Here is a 27,058-nt window from a genome sequence, read left to right on the forward strand (position 1 = left end):
TTCATAGAAGCCGTAAATCTTTATTAAGAAGGCTGCATGCTCTTTGGAAAATGCTTCATATGTGATGAAGGCATCAATAGGATATTTCACATGATTACCACTCATAATCACAGTACCTTGTTGGAGTTTGTTTTATCCTGTCAGACAGTCTAAAAGATGTATGAGTAGGTTGTTGAATGTCCAAACCTTGTGTATCGATGTCTTCTGATGTCATCATATTTTCAAAGCCTTGAATCTGATCCTTCTTACCATGATTGATGGAATTAAATTCCACTAATGAAATAATATTAGGCATTGGTAAGTGATAAATCTTAGTGGTACTGCTCTCTCCTTGAAAACAATCTCCCAAAAATATATGAGATTCATCAAATTTAACATCTTTTGAGACATTAATTTTTTGGACATATTATCAAAGCATATATATCCCTTCTTGGAAGGAGAATATCTGAACAAAACACATTTCGGCATGGTCTTGCAACTTATTTCTGAACTTTGGTGATTTCCAAACATACACAACACAACCAAGTCTCTTGAGATGATCTATAGCATGTGGCTTAATTTTGAGAACTTCAATGGCAGCTTTATTTTTTAAAGAGCGTCTAGGTAGCCAATTGATGATATAATTTGCAGTCTCCAATGCTGCTTTGAAAAAGAAGAGCACATGTCACTTTAAGTAAGTGTTTGTTTCATTATTCAGACACCCCATTTTGCTGATGAGTATCTCTGCATGGCATTTGGTGGTCTATTCCCATTTGGTTGTTAAAACTAGCAAATTCTTGATTCACATACTCTGTTACATTATCTGTTCTAAGGGTCTCAATTTTTACTCCAAACTAAGTATCAACCATGTTATAAAAACTTTGGAACTTAGAAAATACTTCAGATTTTGCCTTTAAGAAGTATACACAACCAACCTTAGAATAATCATCTGTAAATGATAAATAATACTTAAAATCATTGTACGAATCAACTAGGGCTGGCCCCCACACATTAGAATCAATCAAAGAAAAAGGTTCATTGGATAAAGTTTCTGACAATGACAAAGGCGGTCACTTAGAATACCAACAGATTTCACATTCGTTACATTCAAAACTTAATCCTGGTCTCAAGATTTTCAGCACATAGTCTGGCAAGTGGCCAAGTCTTGCATGCCACATCTCCTCCTCATTTTTTTTTCTTGGCAGTCAAAGCTTTACTTATGCTATCTAAGTAGTAAAGACCCTGGAATTCAGATCCTTCACCAATCATCTCCACCGTGATCCCATCCTAAAATATCACCTTAGAAGCTGAAAAGATCACATTGCAGTTATACTCTTTTGCAATTCTACTGTCAGACATATGGTTTGAGGTATGAGAGCATCCATATGCTTCTTTGTCACAAAAAAATTAACTTCTCTTCCAGCAACGTTAACCTTGCTACCATTAGCTATAGTGACATGTCTAGCATCTGAACAAAATTTAACATTATTAACATTCCTTCACCAGTCAGATATTCCTGAATCTATTATCCAACACTTATTTTCAAATTGAGAAAGAAAGCCACATATACCTGGATCATCGATACCTTTTCTAGTAGCCAAACCTGTTGCATTTTCTTTAGTGAAATTTTGAAGCAGTTCTGTCAACTTCTCCATTTTAATCAGTGTTTGCATGTCATGGGATTCCTCATGGTATGCTTGAGTCACCTTAGGCGGACCACCTGTACTTTTCCCTTTGGTTAATTTCCAGCATCTTTCTTTGGTATGGTTTTCCTTTTTGCAATATGTATAATATAATTTTTTTTTCTTAAACTGCTGGTTGCTAGATTCAGACGCAATCTCCTTTTGCTTTGAGACTAGAGCAGCCTGAGTCTCATTTGGTTCTTCAACCTTTGTCGTGGGATTCATTACTTGTGTCCTGCACTCCTCATAAATAATAATAAAGCAAATATCATTTAAAGAAGGTGGATCGCGTGTTATAAGTACCCTGCTACGTAATTGTTCATATTCAGGTCATAGCCCAGCTAGCATCTGGAATATCTTCCCATTCCTCCCATAAGCCACACATTTGGGCTGTATACTCCACAAAGTTCATACCCCTTGCTTCAAGTTATTTATCTCTTTGGATATCTGAAACGTCCATATTAAATTGAAGGCACAGGCAGCGTCTCATACCTCTTTGGCAGTTCTGTAGAAAAAGAAACTGTGAGCAATCTTATTGTCCATAGAATTGAATAGCTATGACATAACCGTATGATCATTTGACTCTCATTTTTCAAGTTTAGGGTCTCCTTCAGGTGGTCTAGGCATGCTTCCAGTCACATGGCCAAGTCTAAATCGGCCACTATGAAAGAGCTTAACAGACTTGGACCATTTAACAATTCCGTGGTGAACTTCAATGCTGGATTGACGTTGTCATGTACCACAATTTGTTGAGTAGGCTCCGTTGGATTTGTACTACCAACAGTACCACCACCAAGACCACTGGTATCACGAAGAGCATGGCTAGTCGAAGAACAGTTTGCGTTTGCCATGAACGCCAAAAAAAAAAAAAAAAAAAAAACCAAAAAAAAGAAGAAGGAAAAACTCAGTCCCAATGAAACGAAGCTTTGATACGACGAAGAAATAGACGAAAATAGTAGCACTCATGCACACAACAAGCAATCAACGCAGAATTTTTACGTGGTTCCCCATAGATTGGCAACGTCCACGAGACCAAAAGAGACTCTTTTCATTCTCCTATAGTTTACAATGAAGAGAGATACAACCATAAAGAGGAAGGAGAAGAAACCGACCTCAAGAACGTGTGAGAGAAAAACGAAAGGTTATCTCACCACGCAAAAAAAGGAACATAAATAAAGTAACCGAATTGGTAATATATCAATACGAAAAAGGAAGGATAACATCGTTGAAGAGCTCTCCAATCATATCTTGTTTAACATGGAGAATGGAGGCAGGATTCTTTCATGGGAAATAAAGGGAGATGTAAAGGACTTGCACTCGTGCTTGGAGAAGAGGAAAATGAGTTCCAACAAGGGACTGAAAAGAAAGGATTAGTATGGTTGGAGCCCACTGTACTGTGCTGCCATCAAAGGTCATGTCAACTGTCAAGGCAATCGCTCTCTTACTAGAATATGGCATGGAGGTCAACTACAAGGACAATGAAGGGCATACTCTCCTGCATTGTGCAGTGGAGGGAGGAAGCAGCGAGGTAGTTGAGTTGTTGGTGAGCAACGGAGCAGATGTCGATGCAATTACCAAGAGGGGAGCTTCGCCCCTTTACATTGCGGTAGTCATGGGATACTTTTCCATTTCCAAGTTTCAGTTGAGTAATGGTGCTGATTCTTCGTGCCTTGCATCTTCAACTTCGCTATTGTCCTCCTATGCAGCATCAATACCATCATCATCATCTACACTGCCATGATCGTTGATTTTTCCTTTCTCGGGTGCTTGTAAAGTTTGTCACGGATGTGTTAAATTAACTCTTTCTCGTCTGGTTCTTAATCAATTGTTTGTTTTCACCATGGATTGTTCAGTAAGCTTCTTGTTCTTCTCTCTTGTATTATTTTAGTTTGTGGAGATGAGTGTGGGAGCAGAGATTCCTACCAAATTATGTGAAGACATGTCTTATGCTCCATTCACTCCAACGTTTTAGCCAATCAACAATATTAGATTTTAGGAGCTCATGGCAAGTTGGAAAGAGAGCTTGACACCACCCTGGAGGGAGTGGTGGTAAAGCTTTTTAATGGATGCACCTCCTATATGTTCAAAAGATAAGTGGTGATTGCAATATTGTAAAGTGCATATCTGTACATATATCTGTAAAGGTCCAATAGATCGAACACAACGAGTTTGTCCGAACCCCCAGCAATAAGTACGTCAACCTCCTGATCAGGGCAAAATGGGAAAACAATTTGTTAGTTTTCCATGTAAGAGAGCGAACCTCGTTATGTGCATGACACAGGGGTATGTAATGACAAAATTGGCCCCAAATATAAAAAGAAATTTTTGAAAGGTAGAAAAAAGGATTTTAAAAAGAAAATGTCTAAAATATTAAGCCTCGACGTCCGGCCGGGCCGCCGGCGAGTACCCGGTACCCGGCCCGGTCGGGCCCGAACCTGGGCCGGGAAAACAGGGTCCTGGGCCGGGCCCAGGCCCATTGATGCGGCCCGGCCCGGCCCGTCCCCCTCCTCCCTCCTCCCTCCTCCCGTTCCTCCTCCTCTTCCCCTTCCGCCTCCACCTCCTCCCCCTCTTCCCCCCTTCCGCCTCCACCTCCTCCCCCTCTTCCCCGTTCCCCCCTTCCGCCTCCACCTCCTCCCCCTCTTCCCCCTTCCCCTCTTCCGCCACCACCTCCTCCGGCTCCCCCTCTCTGGCGCTCTCCTTCTTCCCCCTTCCCCCCATCAGGCCGGGTTGGGCCTGGGCCCGACGGGTTGACTCGATGCCCACCCCTATAAAATATCCACTATTTTATAAAAAATTTCAAAAATACCGCCTCTCCCTTTGGTGCATATTTGTTCACCCTTTTGGTGCATTGCATTTACAGCGGTGTGCAGGCAACTCAACTCCTCTTTTATTATTTCCTAAAGCTAGCATTCTAGTTAATTCATCCACCTCATGAATATGATTCATGCACCGATGTTCAACATTACGGACAGGTTTGCATATTAAGTCACGTATAAGAGGGCAGCTGCTGCCCACACTAGCCCCAAAAAGTATTTTTATTTCCATATTGATTTTTGACATTTTAAAATTATGTTCATTTTATATATAGCACTGTTTCTTAATGTGTGAATGTTTTATAATTAATACCCCTCAGCCGGAATTCCTCACTCTACCACTGTTGCCAACCTAATAATGCTTCCCACACCACAAAAATTGGGTTTTTTGTTGGCAAATTACTAGTAAGCAGTACCGTGAAAGTTGTATGGATCCGCTTCAATTCCACTACAATTGAACTGGTGGCAACTTTCCATCTATTGGCCAATATAGTTAAGTACCATGCAATGACCCCAAAGGGTGTAGTATGCACTGGGTTGTAAGGTAGTCCGTCTTCTTATTGGACTTGTGTTCAAATCATAAGGTGGTCATTGTCACGTCCTGGTGTTCTATTCATCTATACTATGATATGTCCCAAAGCAAGCTATGTGAACCATGAAGACGAAGGGCATAAGGAGGCAGTGGCCTCTTAGGAGCAGGGAAATGAACCACTCACCCTTTAAAAAAAAATTTCACATGCAATGCGCCCTATGTATTTTGTCTTTTTATGTTTTTAGTCTTTTTGTTATGGTCAGTTATTATTTTATATTTTTCGTGTCTCCAGCTTTAATAACAATATATACTTTCTGCCTAGTACTTGTAATTAGTTCAGCTGAATCCACAAATGAATATATATGGTTGCTCTGCTGACAGCATACACAACTCTTTAGCAAAGTTGTTTGTTATCAGGGACATTAAGAGAGTGTTCCATATGATAGTGTATCATAAATCTTCCCCAAGAATGAATCAGATTCATGATAACTAGAACTAGTACTGTAATATGCCATAATATTTGGGACAGATTTCAAACTTATATCTTAAAGATAAAGGAAACTGAATTTGGTAAAACCGAAGATTCTGGCCCCCTCTGAAATTAAAACAAGGCTTGATGCCAATGTTTTCTACAGAGAGGTCAAAGCAATCAGCAAATTTTGCATAAAAAAAAATTATGAACTATAAAATCTTCCATAAGATGTGCTATATCATATTTTAAATTTCTAGGTCCGTACTCCCCTTTCCCCTATACATTATTAGTTGTCATTCTTCGTTGTATTTTCCCAACAAAGGACAGTGTTGCATAAGAAGAATACGTTTTGTATAAAAAACTTCATGCACGCGAGGGACAGTTCTTTCCTTGAAGTACGCTTCTATGGCAATAGTTACATATGGAGCTATGGAAAATCAACCGCCATTCTTAAATTTTTAATGTTGAAAGTGCAGTTAGAGCAATAGAAAATTTTCATTCAAAGAAATATGCGCCCTAACATGACACGGTAAAAGTAATTTAAGGTGGCTGAACAAGGGTTTTGATTTCCAAAACCATCATTCTACCCTAAAAGAGAAAAAGGGAGAGACAACAATGGGGGTCAAAAAGTGTTTTGACAGCTGAAACTCTTCCTGATCTCGAGGGAGGGACAAATGGCGGTCCACATTGCACCCCACAAGATAGCATGCAAGACAGACAAATAGTCCACTTATTAACACTTGAAAAATTTTTAAATCCCTTTCAGCTTATTATTATTAGAAAATAGTTAAACTCCAGGCCCAGTTCTTTAACCGTGCATACAAGTACCTTTTCTTGAGTGAGAAGAGCCTTTGCATCATTCCTGTGTATTTGCTCTGCTTCATTTGAAATCTCTATTACATCTTTTTCAACTAAAGTTTCGATGAAAAGTTAACAAGAAGACTTTGCTTAATAAGCTTATTAAGTGTCACAGAGTATGAAAACTGTCTTCATTTTAATGCTCCAAAATTAAAAAATGTCTCCATTAAAAATTGGGTAGCAAAGTGTGCGAATGGTTGAAATTAGTATTCAAATTCATGCCATTTTATGACATAATTCAACCAGGCATTTTCGAAAAAGCTTGAAAAATGAGCTTCAGCAACGATCTTTTTGACGTACAAATGTGCCCCAATCAATACACCCAACTTGATCGAGCCTAGGCCCTGATACCACAATATTAGAGAAAAGTAAAAAAAGAGGGCTCGTGGGATACTATTGGAAAGCCTCAAGAGTAATCCCTTTCAATAAGCAAAAAAAAGGGAGATGAAATTAACAAGAACAGTCGACTCACACAAATCTCAACTCTACCTTAGTACACCATGACAGACTCCAAGATATCTATTTATCTGCATAAGAGAACCTGTAACCTCTCTTCTGTATAAATATGACATAAATTCATGTGATAAACTCTACCACATCCTTGTCATTAAAATATAAAAAGCCTCATTGTAACTTATCATGTCATAACAACTTGAATTTAAGACATAACAAACTGCCACATGACATCAACTTTTTTTTAGTGTCTTGTTGAAAGTGTACACTATTATGCATACGTTTTGGACTCCTTATATGCTCAGGAATTTGCATCACATTCTATCAACTTGTTCCATAGTAAATATACTGACTTAGATGGGGGCATCGACCTAACCAAATGGAGGCCAAGGTTAAGGGCACGTGGAAGTTATGTGTTGTCTGTCATTGGAATAGGAAGAACTATGCAAAAGGATTAGCCGATAGTAGACACATAATAGAGAGTTGCAAAAGCCTTTGTGCCTTGTCAAAATCTGTGCACTGGTACTAAGGTTCCATCAAATGAAGCAGTAAATAACATGGCTTTACTTGAGTATCAATGTCAATTGCTGATACAATGATGGTTTTTGGGTGCATTGAGGCACCAATAGTTTTTAAGTGCCTAATGGAGTTTCAAACACATTCCGTAGACATCTACACAAAGCCAAACGCAGGTTTGGCACAAACAGGATTTTCATGAGGCTTCTTGAGAAGGATTTTGTTCATGAAGAAGTGTCACTAGAGACTGAGTGCCAAATGGTCATTAGTGAGGCATTGAGCCAACAGAAAATTTTGGCAAATGATGTTAGGCTATGATTACATGGGGCTGACGATCAGATTTCTTCATACTTTATGCCGGTAGATGGAGAAGATGGCCCGAAGAGCTACTAGAAATTTTCTATTTCAATGGAAAAAAAATATGCATTTTACTTGAAGTAGCTAGGAGCATTGGCTTTCAAATCAATGTTCCCAGGAGTTTCTTCAAATCTGCTATTTTAATTGCATGTTATGTCATCAATAGAACCCCAGCAAACATCTTGACTACAAAAGTCCTATTGGTAAGCTTATTGGCTCACAACCAAGCTTGATCATCTTTGTGTGATAAGGTATGTTGTTTATATCTAGCTCCACCAATAAAACAAAGGGATAAGCTTAGTCCTTGTTCTACTAAGTACATTTTTGTTGGCTATGATCCGCGAAGCAAAGGGTATGTATGCTATGACGCCTCCTCTAAGGAGGTATTTGTTTCCTGTGTTGTTCAATTTATTGAAAAATAATGCTTCTACAAAAATAGAGACCATGATGAAAGGCAGGGGGAGTCAATCTCTCTAAATTTACTTGGCTTTGATGACTTATTGATAATAAGTGACGATTAACATGTACCCCGTATTTGAGAAACATTGGATGAAAATGTTGAATCTGCTGATGTCAATGAGTCTATAATCATGAGCCTATGACCATATCTCTTAAAAGATCCAAAAGAACTAGACGTACTCCCAGACATCTGGCTGGTTATGAGACCTACCGTATAATGAAGTTTTTAACTACAACAAAATCTCTCCAAATCATGCCAAGTTTATCAAGAGGCTTCACAAATTTCAAAAGCCCAAAAGGTATCATGAAAACAAAGAACATCCTAAATAGAGAATGGTGATAGATGAAGATCTAGATGATGTAAATCAAAATAAAACCTGGGAAGTTGTAGCAGCTCCCCAAGGAGTTAATGTGGTAGTCTGCAAATGACATTACAGAATCAAATGCAAAAGTGATGCGATATTAGAAAGACACAATATTAGACTCACAGCTAAAGCAAAGGGCCTCGACTGCAATGAAACATTGGCTTTGGTGACAAAAATTAATACGATGACAATTTTGCAATCTATTGCACTAGAGTCTCCATCAGCTAGATGCCAAAAAAGCTTTTCTAGAAACCAAACTGAATGAAAAAAGTTTATTGTTCCTGGTTTGATGATTCCCAACCCACCACCTACCAGCTTCAATTTCAACTCAAAAAAGGTTAGGAACTTGGGTAACTAATTGCTTAACAATTTCCTTTATAAGCCATTGAAAATCTCACGCAATCTTCAATATGGGTTTCAAAGTAAGGTGTTACAATCCACCCCCTTAAGGCACACGGTGCAGTCCAAGTGTTGAACCATGGTCGGATATCATTGAAATGACCCAGCCTACTCCTTTATGGGCTTTAGTTTTAGTTTTTTGGTATGAAAGATTCCAATCCGGCCCTTAGCAGCTTTGAATGTGGTCCCAAAAAAGCTAAGAACCTGGACAATCAATCACTTAACAACCTCCTTTGTAAGTCCTTGAAGATTTTTTACAATCTTCAATGCAAGTCTAAATTTTTCAAAGTGATGCATTACATTTACATGTCACTTTCTTCAGGTCATCTTGATGAAGAATATGTGTACAAGCATGATAAGGTTATATATGGTCTAAAACAATCTCTTAGGGCCTAGTATATGATGCTCATTGTGGGTCACGAAAAAAAAAAATCATCTACCATAAATGTGACACAGATAATACTCTCTTTGTCAAAAGACAAGGAAAAGACTTCATGCTAATTTATGTGGATAGCATTGTTGTAATGCGTAACAAAAGTGACAGCATGCTCAACCTAAAAAGATACCCCAAGAAGACCTTTGTTGTTGAAGTCCTATACTCAAGTGCTTTTTTGGTGTTGAAATTGCCCGAATCTCATAAAGGTATCATTTTATGCCAAATAAAGTATGCCTTGGACATTTTAAAGGAGGCAGAAAAAATTGATGCTTGACCTATGGATACTCTAATTGAACTAAACTTTAAACTTAGTCCTTATGAAGATTACCTAGAAGTTGAAAGGGAGCAATTTCAATGACTTATGGGCAAGATTATATACTGGTTTGTCACCCATCTGACGTCTCCTATAAATGTCATTATCAGATACATGCAGAGCCTATGAGAGTCTCACATGAAGGTAGCTGATGGCATTCTAGATATATAAAATGTTCACATCAGCAAGGTCTTTGGTACAAAAGGAACATAAATATTGATATTGCAGAATTCACATATGCGGATTGAGTAGGTGATGTTAATGATATAATGTCCACAATATGCTACTATGTAGTCGTTCAAGGAAATTTAGTCCCACGGAACAGTAAAAAATGGAGGGTCATGGCTAGATCTACTACAGAGATAGAATACCATGTGATCGAAACTTAGAGCAAGTGAACTCATATGGACTAAAAGTTTAATTATATTGAAGAACTTGTGTTCAAAATGACAAAGCCCATGAACATGTTTTGCAACAATAAGGTAATCATATGTATCTCTACAACTAGTATTCCACAGAAGAGCCAAGCATATTGAGATCGACTGTCATTTTGTTGGAGAAAATATCATCATAGGTGAAATTAGAATTCCTCACATAAATAGCATAGACGAAGTTGCAGATGCATGAACCAAGGGTGTGTCAAAGGCTAATCTTAAGCTGGCTACTAGTAAGTGGGGATGTTACAACGTCTACACCCTACTTGGTGGGTGTGTTACAATTGCAACATCATTTCTGTTGGAGAAGTGGTTGCCTTATTCATGTTGTGGTCGATATTGGAAGGGCACTACTCGAATATTTATTGTGAACACTGGTTAACGGTGCTCATTATGTTTGTCAACTAGCTAGCTTGCCTATCATTTTCGTTACATTATATAAAGGCAAGATAATTTGCATTTACTGTCGACTGAGTAAGAAAATCAATATCTTCCTTGCGGACAGTAGTGGAGCCACGCTTCTGGCTGTTGTGGTCAATTGCCCACACTAGCTCATAAATTTTCTGTCTAGATATTGATACTTCATCCCTTTTTATTGTTTTTACATATGAGTGCCCCCTTAAAGTTGGAAACATAAAATAAGAGTAATCCTTAGCCAAAACATTTCTGGCTCCACTGCTCCTGGATGTAGGCTTTTAATGCCGTACCATGAACATGCTTTGCATGCTCTACTTGCTCTTTTTATCTCATGACTATCTACAGAGGGTGGAGCCAGGAACTCTTCGTTGTAAGGGATGAACTACAGTTTGAAAAATTTAATAGGTGCCGAAATAGATTTTTTCAAAATTTTTATATATGTTAAACTAAAATCTTATAAATTGACATATACATTTTTGAATTTTTTAAATCTAAGGGGGGACTCAAGTCCCTCCCCCCACCCCCACCCCCTACCCCATCTCCGGCCTCTGCCTCTGACTATCTAGCTTGAAAACTTTCACCTTGCCTGCCCCATTAGGGCAAAAGCTGATTCTTTCTAATAGTTGGTATTGCAGATTGAAATCATGGTGAGAAAAAGGAACACTTTTAGAAAGCCACATCAAAGAGCGTTTCTTTCCAAGACAATCAGTTTCAGCATTAAACTCCACAGGCCGCTTGGGCCCTAACATGGATCAACCTCCCATAATCAACACCCCTATACATGTTGATGTATCTAATTTGATCCTAACATGGATTTAGATCAAGTTGGCACTTCAGATAAGTTAGTTGAAGACCTTTCCGATTCCCGGCCCCTCTTATTTGAAACCGGTTTCATTCATGGATGATCCAAAGAGGAGTATCGGTGCCCACCACTTGGATTTCTAGGCAAGGGATCGAGTTCCCTTAGGCTTAATTAGCATTCTCCACTGTTAGAAGCCTAATATAAGAGTGAAAGATGAACACTGAGATGTGAAGCGGACTATCCTTCAAAAAGAAGTCAAGGTAAGATGATGGTAACGCATATAAAGTTGGTGCCCTTGCAGCCTGTGAGAGAACTATCACAGATAGAAAGGGAGATTTCAACAAGATGAAATGTGAAGGTGCGGGCAGATGACCTTAAAGGAAGAATAGACAACTTAACCAAACTTAACCATGCTAATAGAAGCATGGGTTTCACCAATCTTCCAACCATATGAGAGGTATGCTCTTTCTCCCACCATATGTGTGGTGAATACAAGTGGATGTAGGTTTCTTCTTTAGCAAGAGATGAGATGGTCTTTTGTAGTCTTTCTTTTTATTGTTTTTGGTGGTTTTGTTTTGGAATCCCCCAGTGTTTCTCTTATGATGCTCATTGCCCAGTGATGCATCACGTCCCAAAAGGTGTTTACCTAAAGGGTTGATGGGCTGCTCTCAAAATGAACAGTTGAATCATAGTCTCCTTAATGGTTGTTTGACAGCAAGCAAATACACTTTATGAATGCCCCTTGAATCTACCCAAAAGGTTGGGGCAAGTTCATTAGACACTAGAACTATTATTTTATGAACCTGCTCTAGTTTTTGGGACCGATTCATGAGACACTCATGAAATGTCTCTGCTGCCAAACTACTTCATAGTGCACCATGATGCAAATAAACCATAACAATGTGGTCTTAAAGGGGTTGGCACACCAGATCAAGCTAGCGGCTGATATCTAGGAGAAAGCCAAAAATTTTCTTGTAGAGGGACCAAACTATATTTTCTAAAATTTTTACTTTGAGATAACCATATTTTCAAAATTTTAAAAGTGGCTAAATTAAATTTTTTATAAATTATAATATGTGAATTTCTTTACTTTTAAAATCATGGGATTCTATTGCATGCCCCTCCCAGCCCCCCTCGCCTCTGCCCCTCTTGGTAGACATACGATCACCAGCTCGAGTGCCATGGTCATTAGCCTCTCTATGCCAATGTGGTGGAATTAGTGTGTTTACTGATGTGCATTGAAGAAGCCACAATATGTATTCCTACAAGCTGAACTTTAGCGAAACTGGCTAGGTTGGTTAGGTGCACACTCATGTGCACAAGAATTATATACACGGGTGTAGAATGACTAAAAAACTTCCTATAAAGTCAAAAAGAAAGATTAAAAAAAAAAACGAAAGAAGAATATAAAAATGTTAAGAGTCTAAAATGTACATTTCTTTATAAACAATTTCTTCAATACCTCAACCATTTTTTTTTTAAAAAAAATTGAATGTATGTTTGTTGCATACATGCAATTCAATCTATAACTTTAGAGAAAAGAAAGGAGAGACTTCCACTTTCACTGGAGCATTAAGAAGCTGACCTGGAACACTTTGACACACGACAATTTAATTTGCAGAATTGTAGTGTACCATTCTAGCCCGTGAAGAGCATTCAGAAATTTTGGGACAAGTTGTCTTTGATGGGGTCACGTGTCCCACCGACACCTCCCTGGCACAAAGACAATGCAGATGTTAAGATAACTCATCTTTCCTTCTTTGACCAATGTTCACCATTGACATTTTGTTTGAGAAAAGGAAAAAAGTAAAGTGGATAGATTTAAATAATTCCCAAGTTACTTTCTCGTGACGACTTGCCATGACAAGCGGAACGTCTCACCAAAATAGATGCGCCACCCGTTTCGGCATCAGATGCCAAGAACTGATTATATCACCCGTTTGTCAAAGTGGCATTTTATTTTTGAACCATTCAGTCCTTGAGGACACTAAGCGGTTGCATTGTTCAAAAGGGAAGATCCGATTATGGGAATTGATCCGGTGATGAATCAGAGAGACCGAGAGTTGTGTGCACATGTGCACCCACAAATACTGAAATACACTTGGGGTATTTTTTATTGTTTTTATAAAAATTATATGTTTTTAAACTTTAACATTTTTTTTGTGTACATCAGCTGTTTGAGTTATTGCCATTCTCTGGGGTTTTCATTGTAAGGCATAATGGTCATCAAGAATTTTTGCTCCATATTGACCTCTTGGGAGCAGGATGATTAGGTCAGAGTTGCGGAGAATTGAAATCAACCATCCATCCGATAGATGTTGTCGGGTGGCCAAATAATTAAAATCCGCTGTTAAAAGTTTTTAAGCAATAGCAACAGTTAATAATGTATTCATAATTAGTAGTGCTTTTGGTTTTGGCAATGGATTTCAATTATTTCGTCATCAAATAACACATCTGATGGCCCAATGATCTTAATTCTTATATATAATATATATATAGGCAGACAGAGAGAGAGAGAGAGAGAGAGAGAAAAGAGAAGCCAGAAATTCTTGTTTATGGGACACTAAATATACATCCAACAAATTTTCAATTGGCCTTTGGGTAGTGACCTGGTATGGTGGGACTGATCTGTATAATTATACTAAAATCTACCTAGATTTAATAATTAAAAACAAGGTTTTAAAATGAGCTTGGTGAGGCGTAACCCCACACAACCCACCAGAAACGTGAAAATGGCGTATTCAGACGTGGTAGCATTTGCCTGCTTCACTTGCAAAGCGCAAGAGACAAACAAAAAATGACAACTTTTCAAGAAATTACATGTATAAAAGAACAAGATATCCCTTTTGGTGCTGTTCAAGTGACTGCGTCTAATGTCACATATTTGGATGGGAGCTGGTAGCGGTTAGCGGGCAGGATGTGCAAGAATGAAGTCGCGTCTATGAGCTCTGCAGATCCGGTTGTAGAACCTGACCTTTACGTGTTTGTTGGGTTATGCAGAAACTAATCCAACTGTTAAACGTTGCTCTCTCTTAAGTCACTGAATCCAACTTTAAATGGGTTCAGATTTGGGTGGACATTGGACAGAAATCCAAATTAGCCATTTACAGACACGAATTTTTTTTCCGTAAACGAGACTTTATTTTTCCAAAGTTTTTCATAGGCCAAATTTTACTTTTCAAACTTTTGACCTGGTGCAGATTAAAATTTTTCAAAATTATGACAAGTTTTTTCTTTTCACATCTCTATGTGGTTTTTGTGTGTGTGTGTGTGTGTGAGAGAGAGAGAGAGAGAGATAGAGGGAGAGAGAGAGAGAGAGATGCAATGAATAGGATTTTTCAACCCAACTTCTGCAGTCTTTTCAAGAAGAAAAAAAGAGAGATTCAGGAAAAAGAGAGCTAAATTTGATTAAGACTAACGAAAATATAAGCAGGTGCCTGAAGTAAAATTCATAAGCTAAAAGAACGGGTCTCTTCTCACAAGTCGACTCGAGGACTCATTATATAGAACCACAGTGGAGCTGTAGATATGGATTCTGCTTCGTGGATGTAAATATACCTTGATACTGAGATCTGGATCCTACTACGTCTAGATGATTCTTACTAGAGATGAACTAATGTCCATAACAAAAGATGATATGAGATTCTAAACCAACTAAATGGTTGCCTCAAAATCTTGTGCAAGACAAGTATGGGTTGGCTCTATGTTACAGAGAGAGAGAGAGAGAGAGAGAGATCAATGGTGATTGTTGACAAAATCCATCCTCCTCAGCTTAGCCACCCAGCACAATAATTGTTCATGATATTTTGCGATCTTATTAGATCTACACCTTCACAATTTCACATGTCATACATCCACAAAAAACAATATGCACAAATGGACACCAAATGCATACTTGGAACCATGACACCGTCTGTACATCCATGTCGAATTATGTCCTTAAAGAGGACGTTTGATAACAGGAACTCTAACATAGTGTTCCATAAATCCGTCTATCCTAAAGATTCGGCAGATTTATGGAACACTGCATTTTAGTGTTCCATGAGTTTGCTCCAATCTTTAGGGCAGATTCATGTAAGACTGTGTTAGTATATATTCTTTACACCAAACGCCCCCCTAAGGCATGCAAGTTCCGAAAATATGGAAGGATCATTTCCACTTCGAGTATCTTTGCTCATCATGTTGGGTCAAGTACCAGATGCCAAATTTTTTTGAAAGATGACTATCAATGGTGATTTCACTAAAATGAGGGAAGAAAAAAAACCTATGCTTGCAGGAGATCAGTTGGTTCAAGTAATAAAAAATGAACCAAATGTGAAATGAATGGATTGCTTACCAACTCTATGTTAATTTTACCTTGTTTAAATCATTGTCTGCACTTGCCATTTCAGCTCTGGATCATGTGCTACTTGTAAGCTACCCATGAACTCATTCACATTCTCAAGCAAGCAAGTACTTACAGAGTTCAATTATTAGAATATATAGTACTATTTGTGGGTATACTCTATGGCATGTATGGCACATATATTATATCAACTGATAAAACAGAAAACTCTTTAACAACTTGATTTTTATATAATAAAATATGAAGTTTTTGCATGAGTCAAACTCAAGCTGGCTTTGCAGTAAAGATGTTGAAACACGTTGCATTCATATCATCTGATTAAGTCAAAGAAATTTCTCACTTTTGCTAGAAATGAAATGACATTATTGTCATTTCTGTAATTCTGTTATCAGAAAAACATATTTCAACCAAAGTTGAAAGGCAACGGTACGTACAGGCCCTACGAAATACATGAGAGATTCATATTTTGTAATTTTTTAGTTCTTTTTAGTAATTCTTTTTAGCAAGTTATATTTTATTAATATAACTTGTGATATATGTATTTATTTGCTTAAAACCTTACAGTTTTTATATATGTGTGGTTGCAAGCTTTGTCTCCACAGACCACAGTCAAGTTTTTTACAATGGTTCATACTGTGCCTACACCGGCACTCATCTGACAAAGTTTCCTGTATAGCTTGAGTAGTAGGTCTCAGTTTGATGAAATCCTAAGCTATTATTATAATGTTGAAAGATAACAAGGATTTTCCAAGTAGGCAGCTGGAAGCGTACAAATTTACAGGTGTACCTTTCTTTTTAATATGTGGAGTTACAAAAACTTTTTGGGCTTCTTGGCAGATCTAATGAACGTGACTTGTCTTGGACAAAACATTAGTTAAGTGCCCCTCCCTATGCTGCACGTAGGAATGAAATGATTTGGATCGATTTAAGCAAGCTTCTATGTGATTCTGAATTGGACCTTCATTTAGAGTCTTAAATATCTGATACCCAATTCAGATCATATTAGTAGCATAAGTACGTCGACATTTATTTATGACAGTCAGATATAAAGTCGTATTAAGACTGAGCTGACAAAATGCACGTTGAGTCCCAATCCAATTAGTAATTGGGTCATAATTAATCCTGTTTTTAGATGATATCAGACTAGATTGATATCTCAAATTGGATCCCCAATCGATTACATTCCACATAAATTAGAATGTCAAAGCCTTCCTACCAGTTGAAGGCAATTTGCATCCTTACTTGCCCAAAAGGAAATGCAGCCACTTATTGCCCCGTCCTTATTGCAAATGATAGCATAGTACTGCAGATCTAGGCTTTCACCCTTCCCTCTATTCCCTTAGGGTACTAGGCCATATTCTAATACCTCGGGGTGATGCTTTACTATGCTTTAACTTGCATATTGATCATCTTCTTGTAGCAGACAGTTGATGCCATTGGAGCTTGAAACAAAGACTCACCTACCAGCCCCCGCCGCCTCCATTGCACCAACCCCCTTAGGAATAGACTTTAGGCTTCCTTTAATTTGAAGGCTTTGAATAACCCACTTTGCCTGGTGCAAGAGTCCCCACCATGGGAGGGTAACCAAAGGGTTTTCATATTCATAACTGATGATTTCAAAGGTTGGTGAGTCCTATATAATCGGACCGGCTAATTTAAGCTTTTACATAATAGGCTCCGTGGGGCATACTCCCCCCACCTATCTACACCCCTGTGGATAATAAAGTGGCAAGAGTTGAAAATGTTTTGGCTAAGGGGCATCATTCCGTTGCACTAGCTTAGTGGGTGAAGTGTCTGCCGTAGGGCACTGACCCAGGCTTGGTGTAGAAACAGTACATTGCTGGACTCCAACCCAGCTTGGTAGCCATAAGAGTCAACACACAGCTCTGCTACTAAGACAGTGGATGCAAGACAATTATTTAAAGCTAAATTCAAGTTTGAGTATGATTCCAAATCCAATTAGATATTCATTCAAAACCTAATCCAAATTTAGGTCCAATCATATGTCGTTTCTTAAATCAGAATTAATCCGATTTGAATTCTTAATTGAAACATTATTTTATATTTTTCATATCTGAATTTTTTGAAGCAGTTTGGTAGGATATACGGATCAGAATCTGATCCATTGACATCCCCAGGCTTGAAGCTTTCTCGGACTACATCAGGTGCCTGTTCCCTTTTTGTTAACCATGGAACAAGAAGTACTGTTCAAACATGAGGGTGGTGGGTTGTCCTTGAACCTATTTGTTAAACCAATTCCACGAAGTTTCTGCTCTTCAGTCATGTAATACTATGTTGTTTGCACTTGCATTATTGAACCTTTCATGTCTTGCCCAAGGCGTGCATAGCTCAAAGTCTTCTGTATTTGGGTTAAATCGTCTGGTGCCAGTTCATAATTTCTCTTAATTCTTCTTTCCTTTTCACCAATATCATTTTTTCCCCCAAGAAAATAAAAATGGAAAACTAGAGAAAAATGAAAAAGCAGAGAAAGATTGTTATTTTTTGAATAAAAAATACCAAAACAAAAATATCGTGTTTTTTGTCAAATTTTGTCAAAGGAAACTCAATGTATTCAAAGTTTTTGGTATATGTTTCTTTCGATATTCTGGCCATTGCGTTGAACTTGGTCAACCACTTTCGATAGAAAATGAGTAGAGAACTAATATCTTTTACATTTTTGTTATTTCTTCGTATTTTCAAGTTTTTAAATTTTGATATTTTCTCGACAAAAATAAACTTCTTCTGCAATAATCAAGAAGTACCTCACTAATGAAAACGGCAGAATATGACATTTATGTCAGTGGTTCGGATACTGCTTCATCAATCCATGCACAATTCTGCGGGTGCACAAAAGTGACCACTGTGACTTATAAGCGCCTAATGTCACCTTTATACATGTGCTTAGTGGTTCGTCTAAGACAGTGTTTGACAAAGGAATACTAATACAATGTTTCATAAATCTGTCCCAAGTACAAATAAATGTTTTATGATCTGAGGATAATTAGTTTTGACCTTGATGTTACGCAACCACTCAAGGGATAGCATTAATGCTATACAGCTTCTTAAAAGTTCATTCATATGATTCTGTGACTAGTTTCGTCTATTGAACCATTGTTTGTCATTCAGTTTGCGGATTTGCAGGCGCCAATGAAAGATTAAGGCATTGATCAAAGATAATACATTTAAAACAACTCTTTCCTTTGTCTTGGTAACAGCATAGCCACAAATATCGTTTTCAGGTTTTAAACAGCGAGCTTTTGTATGGGTATAAAACAGCAAAGACATTTTTTACCCAAAAGAGGAAAATTTCAGGTCTGAAAAACAATTAATCTTTTGACAAGAAAAAGAAAGATGGCTAAAGTTTCAAGAATAAAATGCAGAAAATGTGCAAATAAAAATCTGGTAACTAAAAACTGCAACAAACGTGAAAAAATGTGAAAAACATCAAAAGTTGAAACAAATGGAAAAACAGGGAAAAAACCAAATAACATGCGTTTTTTCGTTTTTAATGCTTAAAAAACATATTTTTGGTGTTTTATTCGACTGACCCATTTTCTATGTTTTAAATGCCATTTAAAAAAAAAATCTGTTTTCTGTGGCTATAGGTAATGGGTAAAACAGAGATGGGCTACGGATTTGCAGCCTTTGAAAGACCAAGACACGCATTAACAAAGGAAAGGACTTTCAAAGCACTCCGTTTGGTCTTAGCTGCTGAGATTGGCCACTACTTTTTGATCCCTAAAACTTGGTTTTCCTAAAACCTGGTTTTGTTAAACTTGGTTTTTAAATGACTTTTTAAAACCTGGTTTGCTTGTTTGGATGACAAAAAATGACTTTTGGAGGACACTAGTAAAAAAAAATCAGTTCATAAAGTTATGTTATAGCTATAACATTAAGAGCATTCTCAACTTTAAATTATCATTGTCTACAGTCTTAACAAATTGGACAGCATTATACATTATGTCTTCTTGTTTTACCCAAACTGAGTTTTGGATGTAAAATCAGGGGGTCTAGGTTTTTCCTTACCACATTAAAACTCATTTTTGTAAAAATTGGGTTTGCAAAAAAAAACCCAATTTTCATGTCATGCAAACACCACCAACAACAGAAATACATGTGGATATTTACTTGAATGCCCTTGCATTGCACAGCCGCAGCAGCATATGTACTTAATCTGTGTTCCTTCATGCCGCATGCATTCCTTCACGCAAAGGACGGAAGACAGCTAGGAAAAAGAAAAATAGGAGAGAGAGGTTTCCACTGAGAGAAGGAAGGAGAGAAGAGGTTGCCTTGAAGTACAAATGTGGGCACTGCCAATGGCATTGGTGATTGGTATGAAGTTCTGGCAGACTTTCAAAAGCAGAAATTGGCAAGAATGCAAATATCGAGGCTCCTTTCCTATGGCACAATGGCACTCCAATAGGAGTCCTTGTAGGCCCTAGCACAAAAGTGGGATTCTCGGACAAACACATTTGTGTTTGATGGATTTGAGATGATGATCACCTTAGAAGATGTTGCTAGGCCATTGCATCTGCTCAAAACGTCCAGGTACAACTTGATAGGGAAGAGCAGCGACCCTCTAGGGTTAACGGATTTGGAGTTTAAGAAGTTGTGGCCTTTAGGGGAAAGTCAACCCCATTAATTGTTGCAGAACTACATAATAAATGACAGCATGCAAAGCATGATGCACCTTCACAACAAACAGACCAAACATTGAGGACCTTTCAAGAAACATACCAAACATGGAGGTCCTTTCTTGTATATTTATTTGGCATGTGTCTATTTAATGACAATTCAGACTGAAGAATAAGCTGGCGGTACATCCAATTTTTAAAGATGTGGGCAATATTCACTGCAACACATGGGGGGCAGCTGTGCTAGCGCATTTGTATAGCCAGGTGAAATGATTTAACGATGGGGTTGCATTCGTGAGAGAATGCTGGTTGTTGCTGTAGGTATAAATAGTATCTTCATCATGTAAATTTATATGTAAAAAGAATTATCTACATCTTCTAATATTTGTATCTATGTCTTGTCTCTAGTTCTGGATGTGGGAGCATATACCTTCTATTAGACCCATTGTAGAGCGTTCATTTCCAAATGTTCTTCTATTACACGCATAGTGGAGAGGTATCAGTCCTAGATATTATAACGATGCAGAGTCATCTGGGTTGATCATATCAAATCATCAGATTGGTCAGGTATGTACAGCAAATTGTGTTTCATACTTTGCCCAATAAGGTAGCTAGTATACTTATGCATTGATGATTATTCCATGTTTATGTGTAGGTGTTGCTTAGACCATACATTGGTGGCCCAAGATTGGACTTTCGTGAAAGCTTTTGAGCTGTTGTACAAAGATGTATGGTTGTTCTGCAAGAACAAAGTAAAAATGCAGCATGGTGTTGGCCAATTGATTCCACAGCCACGTGACCTAATCAATGCATTACACTTCAAGAAATTTTATACTTGGACGTAGCTATAATTCAAAATCATCAACATTTGAACAACACATTTTCTTCAATTGAATTTGTTAAATGAAATTCAAACAATCTATTCAAGTAGTTTCTATAAACAATTTTTAAAGTCCAAAGAGTAAGTTCACAATCTAACTATGAACAAGCTAACACAAGGGGCATTGGTTTGCAATGTACAAGAATTTTTTACAAAATTGAGAGATCAATGTCTAGAAATTGATATTCATCTTAACAAACAAAACAAACTACAAAGGTCTAGCACGAGACATTGCGGCAAAATTTTTTTTTTAGCTCAAGACACTATCAAACAAAATGAGTTGAGCGATAAGCTCAGGAAATACGACCTATGCATACACCATGAAGCTAAAAAATCAATCCATGAACATTTTGCTTACGTTGGGCCTCATAAAACCTTCTAGTTTCAAGCAAGTAAGTCTAAAGGGACTGGTCTGAGAGCTATCGACCCAAAACTCGCTATAAGGGTTCAGTAGAATGCTTGATAGACATGACGTTGTACAAAGAAAGCTACATAAACCACCAAAACTGTGGAAGTCTGTAGTAGCTTTTGGGGCGGTAAGCTATTTTCCCTAGGAGTGAAGGGTAGTCGAAAGAAAAAAATAAAATAAAAATGCAAAAGCAAGAACAAAAGAAAAGGCACTTGCCAAATGACAGAAGACATGAAGCACTAAGTCTTCCAGGTGACAAATGTGAAAACCTTTCATAGTTACAACATTTTTTTAATCAATATCAATTCCTCTGCAAACATTCCCCATGACATGGAATAAGACATTATACATGCAAACTCTTGCCCCAGAAATTACTCTTCACAAAAGGACAACATTATAATGCCCAAGAGAAAAATTTTCAAATCAATTTGCAAAAAATTGTTGTGAGTGTCTTTGCCGCTAAGCAAAGTCTCCCTTTGCTCAGCAGCAAAGAGGATCATTTGTTTACACCCAAATTTTTTTTGAATTTTTTCCAACGGCAATTCTGAAAATCTTCAAGAAAAATTCTTAGACTAGAATCGATGTCCGCCTAATCCAATTATAGATCCAAATCTAAGAACCACATGCAAAAATTCAACGAATTGCAAAAATTTAGATTTTTTTATCAATTTCAAGCAAAATTCCAAGATTAAGTTTGAGATCGATGCAAATGAAGATCTAAAACTTAAATTTTCAATCAAAATTAAAATTCTCATTAGTGAGGATTAAAATGTCATTCCGACATAAAGAGAGAAAAATAAGTCAACGTGACTTTCTCTCTCTCTTTCTCTCTCTATCCTCTTTCGAGAAAAATCTAGGAATGAATCGCCTGGAGCGACAATTTCCTCAACTTTCTAAAAAAACTATTTAGAAAAACAATTCACAAGAATCTCAGTTTGGATTTAACTTGGATCAAACTCAATTGAGTTAAATCATTCATAATTCAAACAAACAAAAAGGCTCTTTCAATCTCAATGTGCCATGATAAAGCCCTCGAGACTAGATCGACAATGAGCAAGACCAATCAAATAAAGGGTGGCCCAAGCGAGCATACCCTATTCAAAAAATTCCTAAATTAACTAATTGATTTTTTAAAATCATGAAAAACAAAGGAGGCATCCAAAGAATAAGTCGTTTTTCATCCTCATCTAGAATTTCTGAAAATGCAAGAGGAAAAGTAAAAAAAAAACTTACCCCCTTTCATTAGTTTCAATTTCAAGAGAATCAAACAAGTTTCCTTCAAAATCCAAAAATTAGAACAGCCCAGTTGGACGCCCCTCCCCTAGCTGGTTCCAAGGATGGAACCACAAAATTCTGGTTCAGTTGGAACAGGAACCAGCCATTAAAGATGTTCCCTTTCCCTCTTCTTTCTCACTTGAATCCTAACCAGCTGGTCAAAGATTAGATCTCGATGGTTGACATGAAGAGACAGCTCCTCCATGCTTGCTTGATTTTCAAGCTAGGCAAGATAGACAAGGAAGTCAAAATGGAAAAACTGATTGGCAACGGAGAAAATGCTTCTTATATGCAACCCTTGCTTCCTCCCTATGCCAAAATCATGTTGATTGCTCCATGATTCCTTAAGTCATGAGTCATCATGACTTAGTGCCTATATAAACCATTACTTGAAAATAGGGGTGGGCATTGGGCCGGGCCGGGCCAATGCCCTTCCCGGTAAGACCCGGCTAGTCGGGCGCGAAGCACGGGCTCGGACCCAGCCCGATATCCCGGGTCCCGGCCGGGCCTGACCCGGCCCCATTTGAGCAACGAAGTCGTCACCATCCGAGCAGTGAAGTCCTCAAACCCAATGAAGCAATCGCCATCCGAGTCGACGCTGCGGATGGTCCTCCGGCAGTCGTCCAGCATGCAGTCCTCGTCGCCAAGAGCCTGCAGCACACAGAGGAGCTCCTCCGTCGGAGATCCTACCGTCACCGTCAGAGATCCTACCATCGAGGTTCTCTCTTTGCGGCGGTGGCTGTGGTGGTGGTCGTCGACTTGGATGCCGCAGCGTAGGAGACACCGCTATGATGGCAGGAGGTGGAACGAAGGGGGAGGACGCTCCGATTACTGGAGAGGTTTGTGCAGGAGGAAGGAGGAACAAGGAGGGTCAACCATCGACATCCAAAAGAGAGGGTCGCCATCGTCTTATGCCCCTTTCTTTTCCCTTTTACTAAAACAAGCAGATTCTATGGCTTCCAATGATCGCAGTGGACCTTGCCAGAGGGGAACCTGGGGAGCACGCTCTTGGGCATGCCGGGCGTGCTGGCCTTCACGTCACCGGAGGAAGAGGAGGAGGAGGGGTTGGAGTGGGAGACGGAGCGGAGCGGATTGGGCCGGGCTAGGCAGACCCGGGCTGCATCATCTGGCCCAGGCCCGGCCCGAGACCCGGTTTTCCCAGCCCAGACCCTGGCCCGATCGGGCCAGGAACTGGGTACCCGATGGCGGCCCAGCCCGATGCCCAGGCCTACTTGCAAGCAGCTAAGGAACCCTTAGCAACCTTGGACTTCTCTCACAAGCTCCAAGCTCTGCCGCCACTCCCCCTTTTCAAGCTCCCCAAGTTCTCTTGCTCCAGCCAAGAGACTCTTGGTTCCCTAGCCACAACAGCCATCAAGAGGAGGACATCAGTCTTGGACATCAAGCTTGTGATACGTCAACTTGAGTCAGCCAATGTGTAATCAGCCCGAGCATCCTAAGAAGCTCCCCCTCCAGCCGACCTCTGCCTCCCAGCTGCATTTGAGGTATGCGTTCACAACTCAGCTCAAAACTCAAGTTGACTAGGCAATTCCTACTCTAGCCGACTTCCCCTGCTCAAGTCGTCTCGGCCCAGCCAAGCCACAACCTTGGTGACACTGTCCAAAACGCCTCAACCCAAGACCCTTTTCAGGCTAGGCATCCTTACCTTGGACTTTTCAAGCATAGGTGCCAAGCTGTCTTTAGCCTAGCCGTCCCTCAGCTTGAGCCGATTCCAAATCGCTCAAGCCATTTTCTACGGCAACCAGCTCCCAATCCTCTAAAGAGCACTCTGCTCCAGCTGGTTGTGTGCTCAAGGCGTCACAAGCAAAACGCCTCCCAAGCCGGCTCAGTCCAGCATAGCTGCTTGACCTCAGCCCTCCAGCTGCTAGGAAGGTCTTTTGGCTCGGCACCCAGTACTGACCTGCTTTGGACAACAGCTCAAGCTCATCTTCACCTCAAGAGTTTTAGCAAATCAAGTCAACTGTCCCTTTAACTTGCATGACATTTAGATATATTACCATGCATATATAATTTTTCCCAAAAAGAATGAGAATCAGACCTCATTTAGCAGCCACAAAGTGGCTGGCTGCTAACAGAGGCAGTACAACTCCACCATGGCCTGCTTTGCAGCAGCTTTGGTGAAGTTGACGCCTCCTTCCATCAAAGTTTAAATACCAATGATTTCTATTTCTGTCTGTTGTTCAATTAAAACCTGCAAGTTGATTTTCAGCTTGCTAAATGTTAGCGATTCTTCACCATGGTATAGATCCTAACTCCCATAGTTATGGTTTGAGATTTTCGCCAGGCTATTTAACTAAAAAATGCATCTCCCTTTTGCTGTTCCAAAACAGCAACCTTCATGCATGATTTTGATCATTCTAATCTCTATGATTTGTGATATTTCCTAAACATTACCTTGCTAGAATTGATGGATGTTCTGTGTATGCCTCTTCATGCGAACGACGAATGGAAATGGCAAATGAATCTTGGGTTTGGGCTAGGATTTTTTGTATTTTAAAACTGAGAATGATGTGCAAGAGAATGTACATGTCAATGCATATGTGCATGGATTCCCATGATCACCCTAATTCATTTGAGCTAAAGTTCTGTTTTTTCAAAGATCAGAAAATGATGTTTTCAAAATCTGATTGGACTATTACCATTGTTTGGGCAAGAATGTCATCCATTCAACTATGTAATTCATTAAATGAATGCAATGAGAGTGAAAGGAATAAAGCATGGATGCTTTTTGAGATGTACAATGGATCGGATCTCCCAAAACGATTTCGTCAAGGATTGGATCTACTCAATTCATGAGTATGATCCATCTTAAAGTGGAACAAATCAAGCAAAATGAGCTCATTCAAGCTTATCTTATTTCTGAAATTTTCAAAAATATCTATGACTTTGAATATCAACTATTAATAAGTTTATCTACTTGGGTTTCAAAAGAAGCTCCTAGATCCAAAACAAAAATTTTGATCAAATCCATAATTATTAGTGAATCATATTCCTACCACCAAACATATTTAGAAAATGCATTTCCAAATAGCCAATTATTTTCAAAATCAAACAAGCTACTAATTATGTCTCAAAGCAAGCCATTTTCTACTCAAAATTGATCTTAAAAAAATACCAACTTAGAATTTCTCTATATTCAATACCAAGAATTTTCAAATGTTAGGTTCTTGACTTAAGAAACCTACTTTGACTATATTCTATGTCAACAAGTTGATATTAACTTGTCTCATTTCTAAACCAGACCCAAGAGCTAATCCTAGAAGGATTCACAAATTTTCCCCACCCAAAGAGAAGTTTTTCTTAAAATCTCCAAAATTCCCATAAGTTTGGATCATTGAAGCTCCTCTTCACCCAATTTATTTTGGAACCCCATTTCCAAAACCAAATTTTTCAAAACTCAAGTCCATGGACATTATCCCCAAGATTTTTCTTGGTATTAAGAATAAGGTTAGGAGATGTCCTACATTTCCAACCTCCAAAATGAATCAACATGAGATCCAAATTAAATTATGCATGGAGGGAAATCTAGTGAAGCATGAATGAACATATAGTTTATTTCATGCATGCATACATACTCACTTCACCAATCCACCCACTCGATTTCATAAAATCTAAGTGTGTCAAGTTGGCATCACTATTGTAACCAAGTCCTATTGCAATTTGATGTGAAAACAAAAGATTTTTAAAATGATCGTAAAATCTATATTTTCGAAAAAAATCAATTTTCAAATCTATGATTGGATTTTCTCCAGCAATCAAGCCAATTTTCAAATCCAAGTCAAGCAAATTTCTACAATCATTGGTCAAAATTCCCAAAATCAAATCAAAAAAATTCTCCTAAGCTTGGAATCCTAAAATCTATTTTTTCAAACTCAGCAATAGAGTGAAATCAAGTGTTTACCAATGCTTCCAAAAGCTAAGTTCAAAATCCCAAAATATTGGTCCATTCCCAGCCATTCCCAAACTTTCTCTAAGATCTAAATCCAATTTTCTAAAACCAAAATTTAGTTTCGAAAACAAGTTTCAATTACAAAAATTTCTAAGATCTAGCCCAAATCTCCAATTTTCAATGTCCAACTCAAGGTTTTAATTTAAAAAATTCAATTGCAATCTCAATGCTATTCAAAATCTCATTTCAAATCCTAATTTCATTCATAAATCCAATTTCCTATCCAAGATTAAAATTCTCAATTTCCCAAACTCCAATTTT

General features: G+C 38.4%; 1 protein-coding gene across 1 annotated transcript; it reads left to right on the plus strand.

Moving 5' to 3' along the window:
* The first annotated feature begins 3,036 nt into the window (after positions 1–3,036).
* On the plus strand, positions 3,037–3,402 carry LOC116255189 (protein VAPYRIN-like). Its single transcript, XM_031630974.1, has one exon. It carries the CDS (start codon positions 3,037–3,039, stop codon positions 3,400–3,402), a length of 366 nt encoding a protein of 121 aa, XP_031486834.1.
* The last annotated feature ends 23,656 nt before the right edge of the window (positions 3,403–27,058 follow it).

The sequence above is a fragment of the Nymphaea colorata genome, chromosome 5 (assembly GCF_008831285.2).
Source record: "Nymphaea colorata isolate Beijing-Zhang1983 chromosome 5, ASM883128v2, whole genome shotgun sequence".
Classification (NCBI taxonomy): Eukaryota; Viridiplantae; Streptophyta; class Magnoliopsida; order Nymphaeales; family Nymphaeaceae; genus Nymphaea; species Nymphaea colorata.